This window comes from Pseudochaenichthys georgianus, chromosome 3 (assembly GCF_902827115.2).
Source record: "Pseudochaenichthys georgianus chromosome 3, fPseGeo1.2, whole genome shotgun sequence".
In the NCBI taxonomy this organism is placed as follows: domain Eukaryota; kingdom Metazoa; phylum Chordata; class Actinopteri; order Perciformes; family Channichthyidae; genus Pseudochaenichthys; species Pseudochaenichthys georgianus.
In genome coordinates, this window is record NC_047505.1 from 6,711,961 (window position 1) to 6,734,833 (window position 22,873).

The 22,873-nt window shown below is 42.7% G+C and overlaps 1 protein-coding gene across 1 annotated transcript; it reads left to right on the plus strand.

Moving 5' to 3' along the window:
- The first annotated feature begins 20,264 nt into the window (after positions 1-20,264).
- On the plus strand, positions 20,265-22,085 carry LOC117462510 (zinc finger BED domain-containing protein 5-like). The gene has a single exon (XM_034104769.1). The coding sequence runs from the start codon at positions 20,265-20,267 to the stop codon at positions 22,083-22,085; it is 1,821 nt and encodes a 606-aa protein (XP_033960660.1).
- The last annotated feature ends 788 nt before the right edge of the window (positions 22,086-22,873 follow it).

Here is a 22,873-nt window from a genome sequence, read left to right on the forward strand (position 1 = left end):
CTATTAACCAGTTTCAGCAGCTACTATCATATCTGTGTTCTAAAGAGAACATATGTTGCATTTACAATTCATATTAAGGAAGTCCACAATTGATACCATTAAAGACCTTTTGTGGTTTCAAATTAAAGAAGATTTTAAAGATGAAGTAAGCAGGACTTCAACTAGACAAAAGAGATTTTACAATGTGGTTTTACTACTTTTAATGGAGTAAAGAATCTGGGTAGACTACTGCCATTGATTTGTTTTATCATTCACATGTTTCAGCATTCCTGACCATAGAGACACTCAGCCGTTTTATTTTGTAACCCTTTGGGGGGAGATTTAAATTGAGTTTATCTCCAGTTGCTGGTTTTATTGTGATTTACAGCGGCACTGGAAAGTTGTGCGCCACCTTTGGGTTGTACTCTGAATCAGTGTGTTGGTGAAGAGTTGCTCACTACAGAAACAGAAGAACTGTGCAAAGAACGCATCTGAGGAGGGTTTGACATTTTGCGTGTACCTCGTTGCCAAGGCAACAGTGGTGGGAAGAGGAACAGCAGTTTTGGGGGATTCCTGCTGTGCAGAGGACAAGTGTGTCTGCTGACTGTAGCACATTGATCCAGAGGTGCCTTCCCCCTCAGGACATCCCAGTGCAAGAGTTTCATTGATCCTATTGGCTACAGCTGCAGAGGACAACGCATTACTGACTGTTCACAATGTGACAAGATCTTGAGACAGGCTGGTCTCAGACGGTTCAGACTCTGAGGAAAATATGCGATGATTTGACAGCATAACTGTGCAAGAGTTTTCCAGAGGGGGGTGTACAACAATAACATTAGTGTTTGAGAGGGGAGGCTGATTGTTTAAACGATGGTCTGGAATACTGAAAAGATTAAAGTTTAATATTCTTGGTTGACAAACAAGACATCTGATTATTAGGTCACACATAATAATTTAGACATATAAACTAACTATGAGTAAAGGGATTAATGGAGTTCATATCCTAGGGAGGGTTAGTTAGTTTGCGAATACTTCGCAGGGTATTTGCTAATGTATTTTGAAGAACAAAAAACAAGGACACAAGTCCAATTTTGCTTTGTTTTTAGATTAAATTGTCCGTTACCAAAACTGTTCACCTTGTGTCTAGATTTGGACTTTGATGGTAAGGGAGTATTTAGGCTTATTTTTATACATCTGACATTTTAAAATATGTTGGCTAGTCACTAGATAGACATTGGTTAAGAACTTTTCTGAAGATTGAATATTTGTTCCATTTCTACATATTCCTATTTAAAAAGTAATTTTAGAGTAAAGAGGGCTGAGGCTGAAAGGGGAAATAATGTGGGGCCTTCAATCACCCAGTAAGGGTGCATATTATTGACGACCAATAGGGAGGAGGGGTCACTCGACCCACCCTGCAGTGGTTTTTAAAATCTTACTTGCAGCTTCACAGGAAGCGCACGGCACCAGATTATGAGTTTAGAGGACTAGCGGCACCACCTCCTAATGTACATTCATTTAGTTAGTAATTAACTGACATTTAGAGATGTTAAAAAGTAAAAACATACCTACCATGAGGGATGATTCCTAAGTTCAGCTACAAACCATTGATGAAATTACTTCTGTTTTTAGGCCCTTGATAAGGGAAGGAGTGATTGTTACATGTTCAGGACACCCAGGGTTCCACGCACTGTTAAAGAGGGTAACATTGTTCTTTAAGTGCACCAGAATTGAAGATAAATTAATAGAATGAGTTATGGAATACATAGCAGAGCTTTACAGATCCTAGTAATGTTTTGACACACGATAATAGTCATGTACACAAGTTTCTGAATTACATCTATTAGACGTGTTGATATTGATTAGGTGTTAATGAACTGCAGTAGTAGTACAATAAGGAAGTGACATTTGTTGGCTAACACTTTTCAGGGAATTTGGGAAAACAGAGATATCTTGAACATTATAGTTGTAATTGTGAATTAATAAATGATGGCGCTCCATATATACAGATTTCTATAGACGGAGGATGCTGGCCTGTGCTGGAACATCTCTGCAGGGCACGACACATGGCCAAAAAGACCAACTGACCTTTGACCCTGACCGACAGGGTAACTTGGGAAGGCACTCTCAATGACTGACTCTGAGGTGTACCTGACCAAAACCTGACTTTACAACCTGACAGTGTGAGTGAGTGTATGTCTGCACCTGATCAGTGCAACTGCATGATTTAAAACGATGACTAATCAAGCATGTTTTGGACTAACACATTATTTTCGTGTGATAATAATGTGTGAAATGAGAGGTTTCCTAACATTGCACAAAAGGGGAAACCGTTTCTAACCTACTTGATATTTCACTCCCACAGGAGGTGGCTGTTTGCAGAATGTGAAACTCAAACTAAAACATGAAGATTCTGTTTCTTTTAGGACTGAATGATGGAGAGAAACACTCTCAAGTGTTTATTGTGGAAATAATGGATGTACATTTGGAAAAATGTTTGGTATTGTCTTATAATCCATTATGACCTGAAGGTTTTCTTCCCATACAGGATTTTGTTTACACATGAGAGAATGTGTAAAAAAGGGGGAGTGTAAACTTTACAATGTACATTTTTTTATTTAGGGACTGAAAGGAACCGGCTGGCACAACTCCATTGTTCAATCTGACCATTGATTGACAGTTTTAGAATTGACCTGCTCCATATTTGGGGATAACACACTGTTTGATGAATGTTGACATGTCTCTAATATTGATTGAGTTATAGCAGGTAACACAGATAGAGAATCAGTGGCCAAGGAGCTGCTGGGAGAGATGTAAGTCCAGAATGAAATACTGGAGAGGCTGACCGGTGAGTAATGTTTCAACAGACAACATCATGTAACTAGCCTGGTAAAGAAGTAAAAGCCATAGACTTTATTGTTTAGGTCATTATGGGGATATACATTTCATCTACATTTAGAAAGACATTTGAGGACAGTTTGTTGGAATTCTGTATTCATTTTTTCAGCGGGATAATATCTAAGCACTGACGGGTAGAAGCAGTATCACCAGGAAGCCATTCACTTTGTTAGTATTGTGATTTTGGTTGTTTTTGAATCCATAAGATTAGTGTGTTTCTTTACCAGAAACATTAGCAGTTCAAATCATATTTAGATTTTTAATGGGATCTCAGGGATTTCATTTAAAAATAACCACAGATGCTTGTCAGAAATTCAGAGCTATTGAAATATGTTATTTAGTTTACCTAAAGATGTTGGGGTTCTTATTTAGTGGGCACAGTCCAAGTATTAAGATTCTGAAGCTGCACAATTAATTTAGAAAACCTGTGCACAGACATCTGTTGTTTTAAGACACCCCACCAACAGGCTCCAAGTTGCCTACGCAGTGGTGGGTCAAACAGCCGAGGGCTCCAGAGCCCGGAGCGTAGGCTTGAGGGATTTGTATCACATTTCTCCACACAGGTTGTTGACGCCAAAAGGGGGACCCGAGACGCAGGAGGCTGACTGTCAACCACTGGAGCCAGTGTGCGGCGGGGGAAAACACCTGCGAGGACCCTAGACGACATCTGGCTCTCGTCATGGAGGTCGACTCGGATGCTGTCATCAGCGGACTGGAGGAGAAGGACCTCGAGGACATCCATCCAGCAGTCGTCCCAGGAGGCATCATCATCGGACCGGGGAAGGAGGATCGGGAGGACATCCATCCAGCAGTCGTCCCAGGAGGCATCATCATCGGACCGGAGAAGGAAGATCGAAAGGAAATCTATTCAGCATCGACTCGGAAGCCGCCATCACTGCCAAGCTATGGGCAGCCTCTACCATGACAGCTGCTTCACCTGCAGCGCCTGTAGTCGAAGGCTGAGAGGGAAGGCGTTCTACTATGACGCAGGAAGGGTTTTTGTTCTTGAAGAGGACTTTCTGTACTCTGGGTTCCAGCAGTCTGCAGACAAGTGCAACGCAGGTGGACATCTGATCATGGACATGCAGGCCTGCAGGCCCTGGGGAAGTTGTACCGCCCCGGTTGCTTCCGCTGCGTCATCTGCAACGAGAGCCTGGACGGAGTGCCCTTCACTGTGGACACTGAGAATAAAATCTACTGTCTGAAAGACTACCACAGGGTCCTGGCGCCTAAATGTGCTGCGTGTAACCAGCCCATCCTGCCCTCAGAGGGGTCTGATGAAACCATTCGAGTTATATCCATGGACAAAGACTAACCTGTGGGTGTTGTTGTGTGCCGTGCATCCGCTCATTATGTGTCAGACTAATCACTTCCACCATTGAGGGAAAAGCTGCTTCTCCCCCTCCTGACACTGTTGGCCTGTGTCTCGGAGGACGAGTATGGAGACTCAGCAGACAAGGACGCAGTTTTTTGACATTTTTTGGTCTCCCTCTCATTCTGCCATAAGAAATTGCTATGAAGGGCTGTTTCTAAATGTTTAAAGGGCTCTAAATATAATGTTGAGAGATGAACACAGTGGAGAGGAGCGACAATAGTTATGGTTCAAGTGCCTTGTATAAGTTGCACTCTTTTTTTAAGAGTGCAAAAGAGGGAATTGTGGAAATTGATGTGAGATATTGTACCAAAGAACTGTGATACATGTAAAAGGGCAGAAAGTCTTGTTGCACTTTCCAGACATTAAAAGAGGTCTGTTGAGTTCCCTGGTAATTATAAAATAGTAGCAGTTAAGTGAATACTGTTCAAGCAATACCTGTGTTTGTGTTTTATACTGATTTCTCTGTTTTGATCCTTTCATAAATGTGAGGACTAAAATGGCGAGAGACAAAGGGCTGTAAAAAATGAGTTTTATTGCAGTGGGGGAGGTCGAGGTATGCAGCACAGGGGGTGTGGGCCAGGGGAGAGGAAATTCTGTTTGAGATCTCTGGCAGGCCAGGTTTTAAGGAAATCTATGTATCTTGAATAAGTATGTGTGAGTTTATACATTCCTGTGTGTTAATAGTTGAAGGAACAAAAGGTACATTTTTCCTCTCCAATATAGAGAGGTTTTTTTATAGATTTCTGAAACAATGTTCCCTTTTTTGTTAGAAATAGATGAGCACAATAGTTTTTTCTTTGACTGTTTACCTGTTTATCAAAAGAGTGTTTTAAGCTATTTGTGAAGAAGGAAGATGCAGAATTAAGGGTGATTTCTGTTTGGAGTGTAAAGATTATCCCTGATAATGTTTTCTGGGTTAAACCATCGATAAGTTTTACAAATGGGGAGGGACATTTTCCTTGAGTTTTAATGGGGTGCCTTCCCAACACCTGTGGCTTTCAAAGCTGCCAGACGCTGATTTCCCTGTGAGATAGCGTTTTGGTATCTCCCCAATGAAACGCCACCCCTTCTTTACACTAGGGAAATGTTTTTCTGGTGGTTAGTTCTCTCTTCATACGCTGTCAAGACGAATAGGATGTCCGCAGTGCGTGAATAAGGGCGGGAGTACTCCACACATTGCTTATATGATTATTTGAATTGTATAAGTAATGTATTATATTATATCGTATTGCATTATACTACTTTGTTTAATTAAAACGGATTATTGTTTAACTGGTATCCTGTTGTCTTCTAATTACTTCCCTGTTATGATTTCAAGCAGGACTCGTCAAAACAACACGCGGTGAGGAGTTGGGTTGTAAAAACCCCAACCTCGCAACATAACCTATGGTTAAAATGGGTTGCTGGGACTGCTCACGAACAAATGGTAGGTGATTGCTTAGCTTGCGCGACCGCTCGTCCCCACTTGATAACTGACCCAGCTCCTCTCTTCCCTTCAGATACCTGGGGTTACAACTGTATGTTAAAACTTACCCAAATGGCTAGCCCATCAAACTGTACAACCTTAGCCAGCCTTTTCCCACCGATTGATAATGACACGAAAACAGAACCCTTTACTCCAAGAAAAGGCAGAGGGGGATACACTTGTTTCAAATTAACCAGCGCCTCCCCTAAATTTAATCTGGGTAATGTTTCCTCTGACTGGTGCAACAGCACTCTTGCAGGTAATATGGTAGGTCATTGGGCCAGGGGTGGACTTTACTATTATTGTGGCGGCCGACGGTTGTATACCAGAATTCCGGAAGCATCAATAGGACTTTGTGCAATGACCCGCCTCCATGCCCCTTTGACATTACTAGGTGATAGGTTAATTCCCCTCAATGCGAAACACGTCTCGAACGGTCAGTTAGCTAACCGACGGCGAAGACACGTCTTAAACAAAAGAGACGCAGGGGTCAACTTTGACCTTTCCAGTAACTCCCCTACTTACATTGACTCCATAGGAGTCCCTCGGGGGGGCCCTAATGAGTACAAATTAGCTGACCAGATCGCGGCAGGGTTCGAAAATATTCCTATAATTTCAGCTATTATTCCCATTACCCCTAACAAAAATGTAGACAGGATTAACTTTGTACATTACAATGTCCTCCGTTTAGCAAACCTCACTAGGGACGCAGTAGAAGGCCTGGCTGAACAGTTAGGGCCTACCTCCCTTATGGCTATACAAAATAGAATGGCGTTGGATATGCTTCTGGCGGAGAAAGGGGGTGTTTGCGCAATGTTCGGTGATATGTGCTGCACGTTTATTCCCAACAACACGGCGCCTGACGGCTCCGTGACTAAAGCTTTAGAGCAGGGGTTCTCAAAGTGCGGCCCGCGGGCGGCCCTGGGAAATGTTTCTGGCGGCCCGCGATAGTTAATGTGACACGCTGAAATGCATGCGTTATACTTTAATCCTCCATGGTTCGTATCTAGTAATTTAGGTTAACTTCCTGTTCGTTTGCATGCTTTTATTTTGAAGGCGAGATAACGTGTAGTTGTGGTGGCATTGGAGACAACTTGACGGATAAAGTAGTGTCTTCTATGTAACGGCAGAGAAAGAGAACAACGGACTGTATGTTTTAAATGTTTAGCACCCCCCCCGAAGAGGCCACAAGCTCTTACGTTGGGTCTGGAGTTACAAATAAATTCTGATTCATCAGTAAAGTAAAGCCTACGACCATTATTCGGAGGGAAATGCTACACTGTCATTTTTGCTAGATCAAAAGTCGAAAGTTGTTTTGGATGAGTCACTAGTTGACTGGTAAGAAATTATATGAGGAGCCGCTGTGGTGCATCTGATTAAAATGCCAGAGAAGATGTATACTCCAAATTATGTTTATTGTAAATAGGAGGTGAATGCCAAGATATGTACACAAAATGTATGTGTGTTTGTTTGTATGTATGTAAAAAGGCGTGTGTGATTGTGGTTATTTGCATGTGTGTGTTTGCGTGTGTGGTTAAGTATATGAACGCACACAAAAGTCCGGTTATACAATACAACAACAAGCTGTCTCTGCCAACGTCCACACTCAGGCACACTGTTATTTCCACTGACTACCCCCAGCGCGAGCATCCCCAAACTCACTCCCTGATTTGATGCACGAGAGGAGCTATGAGGGGTGCATGCACTGGAAGCATGTCCCAAAGGCGGCAAAGTGTTCACGTGAACAGCCCGTGGCCCAAACCATCAGTCCTTCGCAACAAAAGTTGTTGGAAGTTTTCGTTGTGTAAGCGAGATGGAGGAGCCAAGGCCGTCACGTAAAAAACGTTGTGTCAGTGAGGAGAAAAGGAAGTTCCAGGAGAAATGGAGCAACGCTTACTTCGTTTTACCTCAGGGGTCGAATAAAGTGATACGCCTCATCTGCAAGCAGGTGAATGCAATGCTCAAGGAGTATAACATCAAACGCCATTATGATACCAATCATAAAATGTATGACAAGTTCATGGGCAAGGAGCGCAGAACTAAACTTGAACAACTTCAAAGAGGTTTAACTGCCCAGCAGTCAGTTTTCACAAATCTTGGAAAAACCGGTGAAGCTGTAACACAGGCTAGCTATGTGGTAGCTCACGAAATTGCCAAGCGGAGCAAGCCATTCAGTGATGGAGAATTCGAGCGAGACTGCATTTTGAAAGTGGCTGACATTGTATGCCCTGAACAAAAGTCAAAGTTCCGTGACATAAGTTTATCGAATGACACGGTGACACGACGAATCGAAGATCTGGCCAATGAAAAAATGCAATGTAATGTAATCTCAAAGAGCAATTGGGACTACGTGTGGAAGGCCTAGGCAAGGGGTCCTTTTCTATAGCACTGGATGAGAGTACAGACATTTCTGATACTGCACAACTGCTGATTTTCATTCGAACGGTCACGGAGGACTTTGAAATAGGCGAGGAACTGCTAAGCATGGAGAGTATCAAAGACAGAACAAGGGGAATCGACATTTGTGATGCTGTGTGTCGTAGTCTCAATGCATACAATTTGGAGCTGACATCCATGGTCGGTGTCACAACAGATGGAGCGCCAGCCATGGTCGGGAGAAAGGCGGGTGCTGTCTCTTTGCTCAGTGACAAAGTGGCCAATAACGGAGGTGAGAACCTAATAAAATATCACTGCATAATTCACCAAGAAGCCCTTGCTGCTCATACGCTTGAAATGAAACATGTCATGGACATTGTTGTCAAGACAATGCATTTCCTAAAGTGTAAATGGGTGGCCATATGCATTTGAAAAGCAATATAAATCACAGTTATTATACAATAGGCTATAAAAGCACCATCGATAACCATTACCTTTATCCAATTCAAACTTTGGACGGGGAAAAAAGGAAGGTGTACATGGTTGGGCTGTAATGTAGGCCTACTGTTTACATACAAAGGCCATTCAAGATAGAGTTCTTCTGGAAATGTTCACATCAGGCCAGAGTCCTGCATCGGGTGACCCGCAAAAAAGGTGATTCGCGGGTGGTATTTTTTCAAACGCTTTTTTCCGGGTTCGGTTCTGGGTAAAACAAAGATGATGCGGGTCGGGTCGCGGGTATTGCATAATAAATATATTAAAATAATAATAATTTAGTTTAATGTTTAAATCCTCAGACTTCTCCCACGCGGGACCGTGCATAATCATAACCTCTGCAGTGCGTGCCACGTTCGAAATGGCTGAGGTGAAGCTCTCTATGGAGAATACTCATATATAGGCTAGGCCAGTGGTTCCCAAACTTGTTGTGCCCAAGGCACACCAAAGGACAAGTAAAAATCTCAAGGCACACCTATTGTGCAAAATAGCCCTTATAACACGTGTTATCACTCATATCATGTAAAATATCTGTAAATGTGCATAATTATTTACAAATGCCAAATAAAATGTGACAAAGACAACTATATTACTCATGAAATATTTATTAACGAAATATTTCAGAAATTAATTTGAAACGTTATCAAATTAGGCTTCATCAAAGCAGCAACACACTCATTTAAACCAGACAGGTCATAACATTAAAAATGAGACAAAGGAAATTCAGCACAGAGAACTGTCAATGCAAGGAAGCAGCATTGTCCATGGTCCTGAACTAAAAATTATAAAATTATAAATGTAACATTTCGTTACTAAAAAAAAGTAATATATTACACTACTTCGTACCTCTCTACATAAACTAACTCGTTACTTTACTCGCAGGGCCGTCCCGCCCCTCCCTGCAGGCAGATCACGCAGACTGCTAAAGTTTCAAATGTTCTCTTTAGTTCAGTTTCCATAAGACTGATCCAGATCCTGAATGTTTTCCTATCTGACCATGGCTGTTCTCTGTCTCCTGCTATCTGTATATTTTGCGCAGTCTATCTCTGCTCACTCTGTTGCGTCGGCGTGTTCTCCTGCGTGTTGGCCATGTGTTGCACTGGAACCAGACACCGCAAATACTTCAGCCGAGCACGTACGAACTGCGCGAGTGGCAATAACTCTCCTTACCAGCAGGTGGCGGTAGTGTGTATTCGTCATTCAAAACAGGCAACAACCGGAAGACAGAGAAGAAGAACAGACTGTGATATAAACAAACAACAAATAGCGTGTGCGGTAGCTCCACCTTAGCATGTGTTCTTTGCAGGTGCTTGTTGAGGTTTGACGTGGTGTTTACAGCAAGAGGATAACAGCTTCTGTTTGCACCTCACCGTTACATTCCTGTCTATTTTTCGGATGAACTCAAAATAATGGGCATACCTCCACCCCTCGAGAGTTATCGCTGACTCAGCCATGTTTATGCAGCATCTCGCGTGGAGATGTGGATGCGCAAGTCATGCAGATTACGTACATATAAACCTACAAAATACTGATATAGTAAATTTAAAATGATTATTTTTGTGTAGTTGTATATTGCAATAATAACGTACGGTTGTCACAAAATCCCACGGCACACCCGGACTTGCCTCACGGCACACCAGTGTGCCGCGCCACACCGTTTGGGAACCACTGGGCTAGGCTATGCGGGTTCGGGTCGGGTTGCGGATCTTGTGCCGACGGGTCGGGTCGGTTGCGGAACTAATTGGCAATATGTGCGGGTAGCGGGGCGGGTTCGGTATTGCGCGGGGCGGGAGTGGGTCTTGAAAATCAGACCCGTGCAGGACTCTGTATCAGGCACCTTCAAGTTAAACAATACTACAGTAAACAATTAACACAGTAGGCCTAAATGATGTGGATTAAACCATATTTATTTCGTTAAAAATAAACGAAATATGATTTTGTTTGAAAGATTAAATGTCATCAGGCACCTTCAAGTGCACACTTTAATGTGCCGCCACCTCCGGACTGGGCTTGACTCGGTTTAAAGAATGCACAAATGTGTTTAATCGTTTATGTCAGATATGTAGCTACTAAGTAGCCTAAATACATTTGTTCCTGCTCAAGATTAGATTCAACTTTATTGTTATTGCACATATTATTGCAGGTACTGAGACAACGAAATGCAGTTTAGCCAACAAGCAGCGAAAAGTAATGTGCACACTACTACAGTAAACAAAGTAAATTATGTGGATTAAACCACATTTATTTCGTTAAAAAGAAACGAAATATGATTTTGTTTGAATGATTAAATATAGGGTGAATTGCCCTAATGTGGGACATTTTTGCATTTCAGACTTCGGGAATATATTGCGATATGAAGCCGATACAATAAATCAAAATCCAGTAGCCTACCATTCCGAAATCCCCAGTAATATTAGACACTAATAATACAGTAAACTATTAACACTGTACATATTATTGTTTGCCCGTGGGATTAGGGTGATCGGTAGTGAGAGCCGCTGCATTTTCCTCCGGTCGGATGTGATATAAAAACAAAGCGATTATTTTTGTTGTCGTAAACTCAGGTGGATTAAATTTAGTGCATTCATTTCAACTCGCGAACATATGATACATTCAATAATTGTGAGGATGATGATTAAAAATCGTTTGTTTGAGTCTGGATGCATTTCCTGATCTAAAAACATAGCGATGGTTTTGTACTTACGCCAACGTGAATTAAACATTATTTTGTTAAATAAAAACATGGTGATGTTTATTAAATGATTACACGTCTCTTATTTAGCACAGAATATGATCCTATCCGTGACATATGGATCTTAACAAATATCCGCTATATCAGATACCTGTAGATCAGCTGTTTATTTCACATGAGTTCCAGTGTGGCAGCTTTTCACGGCTTTCCCTGGTGGATCCATGATCCATTGCAGCTGGTTTCATTATAATTAAATGTATTTATCAAGGGGGCGTTTCAAGTCCTGCGGGGGGGTTTTCCTTTTCAGCAGGGGCCCACCCCGTGCCGATCACGGACCCACACGGGTAGGCGTCTGAAACGAAGCGCTACATCTGTAGTCCATGAATTTGTTACTTCTAGGCTGGATTATTGTAACTCTTTATTATCAGGGAGTACCAAGAAGTCAGTCAAGTCGCTTCAGCTGATTCAAAATGCTGCAGCTCGTGTACTAACCAGAGTTAGGAAAAGGGACCACATTACTCCTGTTCTGGCTGCCTTACACTGGCTCCCTATAGAACACAGGATAGCATTTAAAATTATTCTTCTCGCCTACAAAGCCCTTAATGGGCAGGCGCCATCTTACCTTAAAGAACTCATTATACCCTACTGTCCAGGGGTGGCCAACCCGCGGCTCTCGAGCCGCATGTGGCTCTTTGCCTAGTTTCATGCGGCTCTTCAGTTCATATCGAATTGTGTGAGTTTGGGGGAGAGACACTGACTCCTGACAAGTGTTGCACGGTGTACCGATACTTGAAAGGTACCGCGATACCCTGTCGTTAAAAACGTTACGATTCCTCCGTTTCATTAGTATCGGTACTTTAAGAATGACGAGGGAAAGTACTCCGGTGAGAAAGGGCCGTTTTAATAAGAGCCGTGTGTGTTCAGCGCTCTGCTGCTTCCACTCCCTGCACTGCAGCCGTGCCTGCAGTCTCGCCCCTCTCAAGCACGCTCAAGTGCCTTCCCTCTCTCGTGCACGCGCTAGCTGCCAGAGCATGTGAGAAAACGAGAAGCATGGCTGCAAGTGGGAGTGCAACTGCCGCTGCGCCTCGGCTTGTTGACAAAAAAGACGCCAGAAGCTACATTTGGATGTATTTTAGCTATATCTCTGACAGTGAGGGCAAGCCTACGGACACCACGAGGCCTGTCTGTAAGAAATGTATTAATTTTATTTAATACGAATTCTTGTCATTTATTTTATTTATTGTTCTCATTGTTTAAAAGTTTGTGTTATGGTTCTGGTGTGAAATAAAGCACAATAATTACATTTAAGACTGTTTCCCTTTTTTTAAGAAAAGTATCGAAAAAGAATCGGAATCGCAATTCTTGACTTGGTATCGAAACCAAAATGTTGGTATCGTGACAACACTAGCGACTCCTGACAGTTAAACCTGATATTTAGTAGTTCTGTTAAGTATTGAATGCTGATAATTCTGACGTAATTTGGCCGGTCAAAGTTGTTTGGGCTCGGATAAAATCGCTCCGTTACTTTCGTCCCGTGTTACTTTCGTCCCGTGTTACTTTCGTCCTGGCTCTCCCTATGTGTGTATGTGTGGTGTCAGATGTCAGTATGAGAGGATGAAAGCGCGTCTAATTTTGATGTGGCCCAAGAGCCAATCACAATAATAACTGCGATGCAGTGACCCAATCACCTTTGAGGGGGGGGAAACCTATCGTTGATTAAACACTATCCAGTGTTTCCCCTACCATTGTCTTGGAGGGGCGCTGCGCCCCGCCAACGGAGCCCCGCGCCCCCCCCCGCATATATATAATTTTTTATATAAATATATAGCACCAAATTGCAAATAATCTATAACTACAGTCACTTTTCACATTGAACATGTGCTCTATTATTAAATAAACTAAACGCTTTCATTTTAAGTTGTGAGTTTAGTGTTTTTGACCCTAAGAAACACTGATGCATTAATCAATAACAATAATCCACAGTTCCTCTCTCTGCTCCAGAGGATTTAAAAAATATATATCCCAATGCCACAAAAATGCATCAGTGACGTGGTTGAAATCTTGTCTCCAGAAACCAAAAAACGGAAACAAGCGGTATCAGTGACTGTGGCTCTTTGCAGTAACATAAGCCGCGTTCACACTGCGGTACTTTTCCCACAAAGGTTCATGCGAACTTAGTTCATGCTCGCGTTCACACCAAAAAGAGCCGGTACTAAAAGTAGTTCATGCGAACCTTTTAATCCCCTCGAAAGTCCCTGCTCTCTAGCAGGGACTTTCGAACGGCTCTTTTTTGAGAAAAGAGCTATATTTCTGATTGGCTGGGCGGATTGCAAACCACGCCCCGTGAAACTCTGAGAATGCCATTTTTATTTCCTCGCATTATTGCCCAGCGCACCAACGGAGAGAGTACTGTTTTTGAAAGCAGTTATGGCAGCAGTTATTGCAAAGAAGTCATCGGAGCGGTGGAGTGATGAGGATGTCTCGGCGCTTCTGTCGATTTATTCCGAGGACGCGACCCAGCGGCTTCTGCTAAAGGCAGTTTCCAATGCCAAGTTGTACGACCGTTGTTCACTGAAGTTACGCGACCTGGGAATCTTCCACAGCGCTAACTCATGTAGGGACAAAATAAAGAAGCTCAGGCAGGACTACAAAAAAATAAAGGACCACAATAATAAAAGTGGTAACGACCGGAGGACGAGCAAATGGTACGATATATTGGATGCTCTGCTCGGCCACAGGCCCTCATTCTCCGGCACAGCGTCGACAATCGATTCGGGCGCGCTGGTGTGGGAGGCCGCTGAAATGGCGGATTCAGTGTTCAACGACGACGACGAAGAAGGTAAAAATAAACTACATGCACTGCACTGTTTTAATCTGCACAATACTGGTCTCATATGTAACTTTATTTGCTCAGTAGATCAAGCTGGCCATGCTAGGCTGAACTGGCTAACACTGTTAGCCTGCCGACCCCGAGCAGGCTAATAACAGCTAGCTGGCTAGCTATTCTCGTCCACTGTGAAAACGTTTTGACTTGTGAATAAGTGTGCAATGTTTCTGTAATTTGCTTCACTAACTAATCGTGTGTTTTCAGGGGCAAAGATGGGACAACTCTTTCTAGAAACGAGTGAGCTTTCCCCTCCAGATTGGGACAGCAGTCCTCGCTCGTCTCCCTTTCCACCAACCAAACGCAAAGGTACATACAAACACATTTACTACTCTGGTCTTGAAAAGAACGTTATGCATCGAACTGATGTCCACTAATCAGGTTTATTTCCGTCTTGGTACAATTATGAAACACCGTGAAAATACATCGTTTACACTTTTAGCGCCTTTTTTCACTCTCTCACAAACGTAAACTTCCGGGCTAGAGGTCGCATGACTTCCGGTAAGAAAACTCCTAAGATTTTTTGACAAAAAACTAAGTTCAAGCATACATTAAGCACTCTTCACAAATACAAAACAATAAATAAGGGCACCACACACACACACACAGTGTATGTGTGTGTGTGTGTGTATATATATATATATATATATATGTATGTACACACAAAGTGTGTGTATATATATATATATATATACACACACAGTGTATGTGTGTGTGTGTGTATATATATATATATATATATATGTATGTACACACAAAGTGTGTGTATATATATATATATATATATACACACACAGTGTATGTGTGTGTGTATATATATATATATATACACACACAGTGTATGTGTGTGTGTATATATATATATATATATATATATATGTATGTATGTACACACAAAGTGTGTATATATATATGTACACACAAAGTGTATGTGTGTGTGTATATATATATATATGTATGTATGTACACAAAGTGTATATATATATATATATATATATATATATGTACACACAAAGTGTGTGTATATATATATATGTACACACAAAGTGTGTGTATATATATGTATGCATGTATGTACACACAAAGTGTGTATATATATATATGTATGTATGTATGTACACACAAAGAGTGTGTGTGTGTGTGTGTGTATATATTATGCTATTTGATCCTATCTTACCTTCTACTTTACACCTGCATTTTTTACACTGTCCCTGCCTGCACCCTGTCCAATGTTGTCTCCGTGAAAAACCTACTAGTAAACAAATTCCTTGTATGTTGTAAAACTACATGGAGAATAAACTGATCTTGTATCTTGCTTATTTGTCCTCTTAGGAAAGCGGGCTCGGGATGAGAGCTTCCTTGACACCATCGCGGCGATGGAGGACCGGCGTGCCATGGCCAGCAAGGAGAGTGAGGACCGACGTGCCATGGCCAGCAGGGAGATGCACGACGAACAGATGTTGTCTGTTCATAAGTCCCAGGAAACGGACAACAATCTGGTCATGGTGATGTTGCGCCAGGCTGACGCGATGTCGCGCCAGGCTGAGGCATCGGCGCGCCAGGCTGAGGTGTCTGCGCAGCAACAACAGGCCTTCCAGGTTGGGCTTCTGGCAGTACTTTCCGAGCTGGTTAAATCCAACAGGCCTTCTTCGCTGTAGTGTGTATATATAGGGAAGGGGGAGGGAGGGAGGGGGGGGGGGGGGGGCTGTGGCTCAGTGGATATTATGCTGTACTTTGAATCGGGGGGTAGCCGGTTCGAGTCCTACATGTCGTTGTGTCCCTGGGCAAGACACTTCACCCCAAATTGCTCCTGTGGTTGTCCACGGTATTGAGTATGTAAGTCGCTTTGGATAAAAGCGTCTAACAAATGACATGTAATGTAATTGCCATTGTTTTGATACTGACACTTTACTTGCACTAGTGTGTGTCTGCTGCGGAGCCTATCCCTACACCTGGGACAGTTTATTTTGTATTGTTGTTATATATATTGCCACTGTTTTGATACTGACACTTAACTTTTGCACTAGTGTGTGTCTGCAGCGGAGCCTATCCCTACACCTGGGACAGTTTATTTTGTATTGTTGTTGTATATATTGCCACTGTTTTGATACTGACACTTAACTTTTGCACTAGTGTGTGTCTGCTGCGGAGCCTATCCCTACACCTGGGACAGTTTATTTTGTATTGTTATTATATATATATATATATATATATATATTGCCACTGTTACTATATTGTTTTGGTACTAAAACTTTAACTTATACGACACCTGGGACAGCGTGATGCCGTTATTATGTCTTGACTGTGCTAAATAAAAGAGAACCTACATAGCGATTAAACAGATCCTGTATCTTGCTTATTTCTCTTAGTCTTACGCATACACACAAATAATTTATCATATCATTGAGATAAATAATGAAAATACAAGGGTTAATATCCTATAGGACACTATATAAATAAATTTACATAGTTGTAAAGTACCCGTATAACTGGTGTGTCTGCACTATTGTAATTGTGTCTGTCTTGACTGGTAAATAAAAGAGAACCAAAAGCACTGTAGAAATATCAGTTTTATTATCAATTAAAAAATGTCAACACTGTTGAGATGCCTCATAAGGGCTCTGCGCGTGTCTTGGGGAGGCTGCCCCCCAGCCTCGCCAATGGCTGGCGCTGGCCCATCACGCTGGGTCGCCGGTAAGGCAGTCCATTCGGCCCTGTACTCATCGCCATTACTCTCACAAAGGTTATGTAGTATGCAACATGCTGCCACCTGGATTTTTATCTTGTCAATCTTGCAGTCGTTTCGCTTCATCAAGCACCTCCATCTGCCCTTCAGTCTGCCAAAAGCGTTCTCCACCACCACTCGTGCTCGGCTTGTCTTGAAGTTGTACACATGTTGCTCGGGTGTGAGCCTTCCATTATCTTGGAACGGTTTCATCAGCCATCTTTGCAGGGGGTAGGCTGAGTCACCAAGGATATAGTAACCCACATCATGTCCACCAATATCCCTTGTCACATGAGGAAGTAGACCACCCCTATCCACAAAACTACCCAGTGATGACAAGCCTAACACTCTGCTATCATGCATGCTACCTGGTAAGCCAACAAAAACACTCCAAAAGAGGCCCTTGCCATCCACAACACCCTGCAGGACGAGCGAGTGCCAGCCTTTGCGGTTGAAATACTCGTTGTGGTGTTCCTCTGGTCTCAGAATGGGGATGTGTGATCCATCTACTGCATCTACACACTGTGGCACACCCCATCTGCGCTCAAAAAATAACGCCATCTCCTTTAACTTCTCAGAGTTCGGCCATGGCATAAACTCAGGAAGGAGTAGCGTCACAACAGAGGAGCAGAACTCGTGCACACAGCAACACACCGTAGATCTGCCGACTCCAAACAAATGAGAGATGGTCCTGTACTCAGAGTTGGTCGCAAGTTTCCACAGTGCTATGGCGATTTTTTTACATACAGGTACACACTCCCGGAAGTTTGTGTCGCTTCTCCCCAACGTTGCTCCCAGGCGAGAACAGAGGTATTGAAAAGACTGCTTGGACATTCGGAAATCTTTAATCCACTGCTCATCGGTGTACGTTGGCACCACCGTCTCCCACCAGGCCGAGGTTCTATTGTTCACCCAGAGAGAGCGTGGGATACGGCGCGCACCGTAGTATTCGCATATCTGGAACACATACAAAGGCACAAATTAGCTCAACATGGGTCATTCCAGAATTGGAGGACAATTTAGACACCAACATTTTTGAAAAATGAACCTTTAAAATTTGATAAAAAATGGTTATGTATTTAGGAAAAACAGATAATAAACCATCAAAAAAAGTGATTTGCCCAGCTAGGCATCAAATGTATATTTTCCAATTTAGAATTACCCCGGTTACTCTAATTATAGTAACAGGGTTGAAAGCAACAGGGTTGAAAATCAATGCTAATTTGAGCTTTAACCTCAGGAATTATTGCTAGATGTAGCATGTAATGCTACTTTCAAGGCAAGGACAAACTTGGATATCTAATGCAAGAAAGATAACTTTGAAATTAATATGCTTTATTCTGAAAATATCAGTAACAGGGTGGAGTGGGTCAGAGTGCCACACTCTTTTAAGACTGAAAAGATTGTAAACGCATGTTGAGGGACACACCTTCTGTGCAAAATTACTGTTATTTAAAATATGTTTATGATTTAACAAATTGATTTTACCATTACAAGAGACATATATCAATAGAATAATACCAACAAAAGTAAATAAAATCCCTATTTCAAATGTTATATTTGACTTGCAAGTTGGTCACCAAGATTTTTTATGAAACATGACATGAAATGTCCTACAATTCTGGAATGACCCACATAACTCCACAAATCCTACATTAGATAGTATTATGATTTACTGATAACTTACCATTGCTGTTCTTATGGCGTGATAACGCTCATCATCCTCAGCCGCCCTACGGTCAAACAAGGCCAGAGAGCGTGCATTCCGTCGTCCAATCCTTTTGCTATCGCTTCTTAACCGTCTTCGCTTCCGAAGCAGCGTTGCTATTTCAATTGAGGTGGTGTAGATCTGCTTTTGTAACTCAGTTACAACGCTGTATAACATGAGCACAAAAACCACAACATCAGTCAACTCCATCATGTTTGAGGTCTGCGGTCGGAAGTGTGTGTTGTTGTTCTTATCTTGGTTCTTCTTCTCTCGGTTTTTGGCGGATTGCAACTTTAAGGTGCATACCGCCACCACTGTACTCGCCGTGAAGTGGTTTGCGGCCTGCCAATAAACCCAAAGCAGAAGAAGAAGAAGTGACGTCAGCGGCTTCATTTGCCTAATCCACCCCCGGGGACTTTTTCTGGTGTGAACGCGAGCTGTACTTAGTTCATGCGAACTAAAGAGTTCGCATGAACTAAGTTCGCATGAACCTTTGTGGGAAAAGTACCGCAGTGTGAACGCGCCTATAGAAAAAATGTGGCTCTTAACCTCTGACTGGTTGGCCACCCCTGTACTAGGGAATTGCATTCCAAGAATGCAGGGTTGTTGGTTGTTCCTAGAGTCTCTAAAAGTACAATGGGAGCCAGAGGCTTTTCTTATCAAGCTCCACATTTGTGGAATCAGTTTCCAGTTTGTGTTCAGGCGGCAGACACCCTATCCGTTTTTAAGAGTGCGCTTTAGACCTTCCTTTTTGATAAAGCTTATAGTTAGGACTGATTAGATTCAGCCCCTAGTTTTGCTGATATAGGCTTAGTTTGTCGGGGACATCTTACTTCTTCCTTCTCTCTGTCTATACCTGTGTACTCTCATGTTCCGATTAACCCAGCTTCCCCAAATGTCTTTCTTTTTGGTGTCTATATACGCCGGGATCCGGAGTCATGGATGATCCTGCGGTCCTGTGTCCTGGATCGCGAGCCCTGGATCGCGAGTCGTGGCTGTGGTCCTGGATCATCGGTCCTGGATGGATATCCTCGTCGATTCATCTTCCTATTATACACACATGCATTTCCAAACATTTGGACTACCTATGTTGCAAATGTATTATCCTTTCAATTTACACACGGCATCTATTGCACGTCTGTCCGTCCTGGGAGAGGGATCCCTTCTCTGTTGCTCTCCCTGAGGTTTCTCCCATTTTTCCCTTTAAACTGTGGGTTTAGTTTTTCCTTGTACGATGTGAGGGTCTAAGGACAGAGGGTGTCGTATTGTCATACTGATATTCTGTACACCAGTGGTGTACCCAACCTGGGGGGTGCGACCCCCTTGGGGGGTCGCCAAAGATCGCAGGGGGGGCGCCAGGCCTCAGATGATTTGAGGTCTAATATCATATTTAGAATAAAAAAAATGTACATATAATTTTTGTTTACATATCATTTTTTTTACATATTGTAATGCAATACATGATTGTCGCTAAAAGCCTTGTCTCCACATTACAATAAAATATAGAAATTAATTGATTAATTAAAATTAAAATAAAAAAAATTCATCTGATACTCCTCCGATTCGCGCCAACATTGACGTTACTGTGTCAGCTTTCATAATAATAACAGTTTGCTGCGCTTGCTAGCTAGCGACCGACTTCATAAGGTGAATATTTTTGTCTAAAAATGTCTGAAAAACGTAAAGGAGATGACAGCTCATCTGCAATCAAAAAGAAAATGAGGACCTACCTAGAGAGCTATCTTAACTTCGGTTTCATGGAGGGAACGGACAAAACCCGCCCAGAGTGTGTGATATGCAGAGAGAAGCTAGCCAACGAAAGCATGAAACCCAGCAAAATGAAGAGACACCAACAGACCATGCACCCAGAAACAGTCGGGCGTGATCGGGACTTTTTCATAAAGAAACAACACCTTGCAAAGGCAAACAAGCCAATGGATATTAGAACAGCGTTTGTTAGGGCTGGCAGCGATGCACAGAAGGCCACCGAGGCCTCTTTTGAATGTGCACTTTTAATAGCAAAGGCAAAGAAACCGCACAACATTGGCGAGCAGTTCATTAAGCCAGCTTGCATTAAGATGGTTGAGAAACTGTGCGGCCCGCAGGTGGCGGAGAAGCTAAAAACTGTACCACTGTCAAACAATACGGTGAAAGATAGAATTGACAAGATGGCAAGTAACTGCGAGCTGCAGCTGCTCGAAAAGCTTGGAAAGGGGCCATTTGCCATACAACTTGATGAAACCCCAACTGTAGCAGACGAGGCTGTGCTGATTGTTTATGTGCAATATATCGATGGGGAAGATTTGAAGCAGGACATTCTTATGTCAGTCAACCTTACCACTACCACTCGGGGTGAGGACATTTTTACTGCAGTGGATTCTTACCTCTCCTCCCACAATCTTTCCTATGAGAATTTAGTTGCATGTTGCACAGACGGAGCTGCCTCAATGATGGGGAAAAACAAGGGATTTAACAGTCGCTTGAAAGAAAAGGCCCCACACTGCACAATATTTCACTGTGTGATACATCGCCAGGCCCTGGCCAGCAAGAAACTGTCAGAAGACCTCAGCGAAACACTCTCAACTGTTGTTAAAATAGTCAATTTCATCAAAGGTCGCCCCACCAACAAGCGTCTATTCGCAGACTTGTGCGAGGATGAAGCGCACCAAACCCTCCTCCTGCACACCGAGGTGCGCTGGCTCTCACGCGGCCGAGTGCTGGCACGCTTTGTAGAACTGAAGGAAAAAATTGAAGAGTTTCTACAAACTCGTAACCGCGCACTGTCAGAGCAAGTGACTGAGTCATTCTGGATTAAAACAGCATACCTGGCCGACATCTTCAGTCTCTACAATGAAACGAACAAGCGTCTGCAAGGCGTGGAGTCCAACATTCTCCAATGTAAAGAGACGCTCGATGCATTTGTGCGCAAACTGGAGTACAGGGTCGGGAAAATGGAGAGGGGGGAGCTGCAACAGTTTCCACTACTGCTGAAACAATCCCAAAACAATCCTGAAACGGTGCCTGTGTCTGTACGTCGCGAATTCATCCGCCATATGAACGCACTGCAAACGGAAATGCAATCACGGTTCGCTGACATAGACGAGTATGTCTCCAAGGAATTGTGGGTTTTAGATCCCTTTATTGCCAAAATTGAGGATGTGGAATACCTGAATTGCGAAGATGAGCTCACCGACATCCAAGCTGACTCGCTGTCAAATAAATACTTCCAGGAAAAAGGATTTAAAAAGTTTTGGATTGTCAAAGGACCAAGCCTCGCTCCAAAGCTCACACTGCATGCCACGACCAGGATTATACTCCCATTCAGTACGACATATCTCTCAGAAACAGCCTTCAGCGCACTTGTTGCCATCAAAACAAAAGCACGCAACACACTGGACGTTCACAACGACTTTAGACTGGCTGTCACTCACATTACACCGGACATTCCATCCCTGGCTGCGGGCGTGCAAGCCCAAGGTTCACATTAATGAACCTACTTGAACCTCGTCTTCTCTCTGCTACCTGTTCCATGGCAGACAAGCATTTGATTTACCTGCTTAATATGCCAGTTTTTCATTTTTGTTTTATACAGGCCTATGCCACCATATTACCATTTTTTTATTAGACATAGTCTATTCTTTTGAAGTGTCCTGTTCTTCGACATTTGAAATAAATATGATGCATACATTTGCAAGTAAGTAGCTAATAAAAGCATACAAAGACAGAAGTGTATCATTTTTTCTTTAATAGAAATGTTTCTTCTGCGCGTAAAGTGTCGGTTTCAGTTGGATTATTTGTCACAGTTGCTCCGATCAAATCGGTCTCCTCCATTTTGTAGATTATTTACGACTTTTGAATCCACATAAACACATCGCCAAAATCCGGGTTACTTTGAGCATGTGTTTTAAACAGTTGAATCCCTTTGTGAATTGTTTCCACTTGTGCCGTCCTTTAATTTCTTCATACAGCGGGAATCCAAATTAATTAATCCTGAGTCCAATAACCATCAAAGTCACTCGAATAGTGCTCCTTCATTACGCTTTCATCCTCCTTTAACGAAATACTTCATTCATCCAGTTTGTGACAGTAGTTGTAGCATTTTTGAGACTTTTAAACTTTAATTACCGCTGTTGCCGTGTGTGTGTGTGTGTGTGTGTGTGTGTGTGTGTGTGTGTGTGTGTGTGTGTGTGTGTGTGTGTGTGTGTGTGTGTGTGTGTGTGTGTGTGTGTGTGTGTGTGTGTGTGTGTGTGTGTGTGTGTGTGTGTGTGTGTGTGTG

Coding starts and splice junctions, on each gene's coding strand:
- LOC117462510 (XM_034104769.1), top strand. CDS start 20,265: ATGTCTGAAAAACGTAAAGGAGATGACAGCTCATCTGCAATCAAAAAG.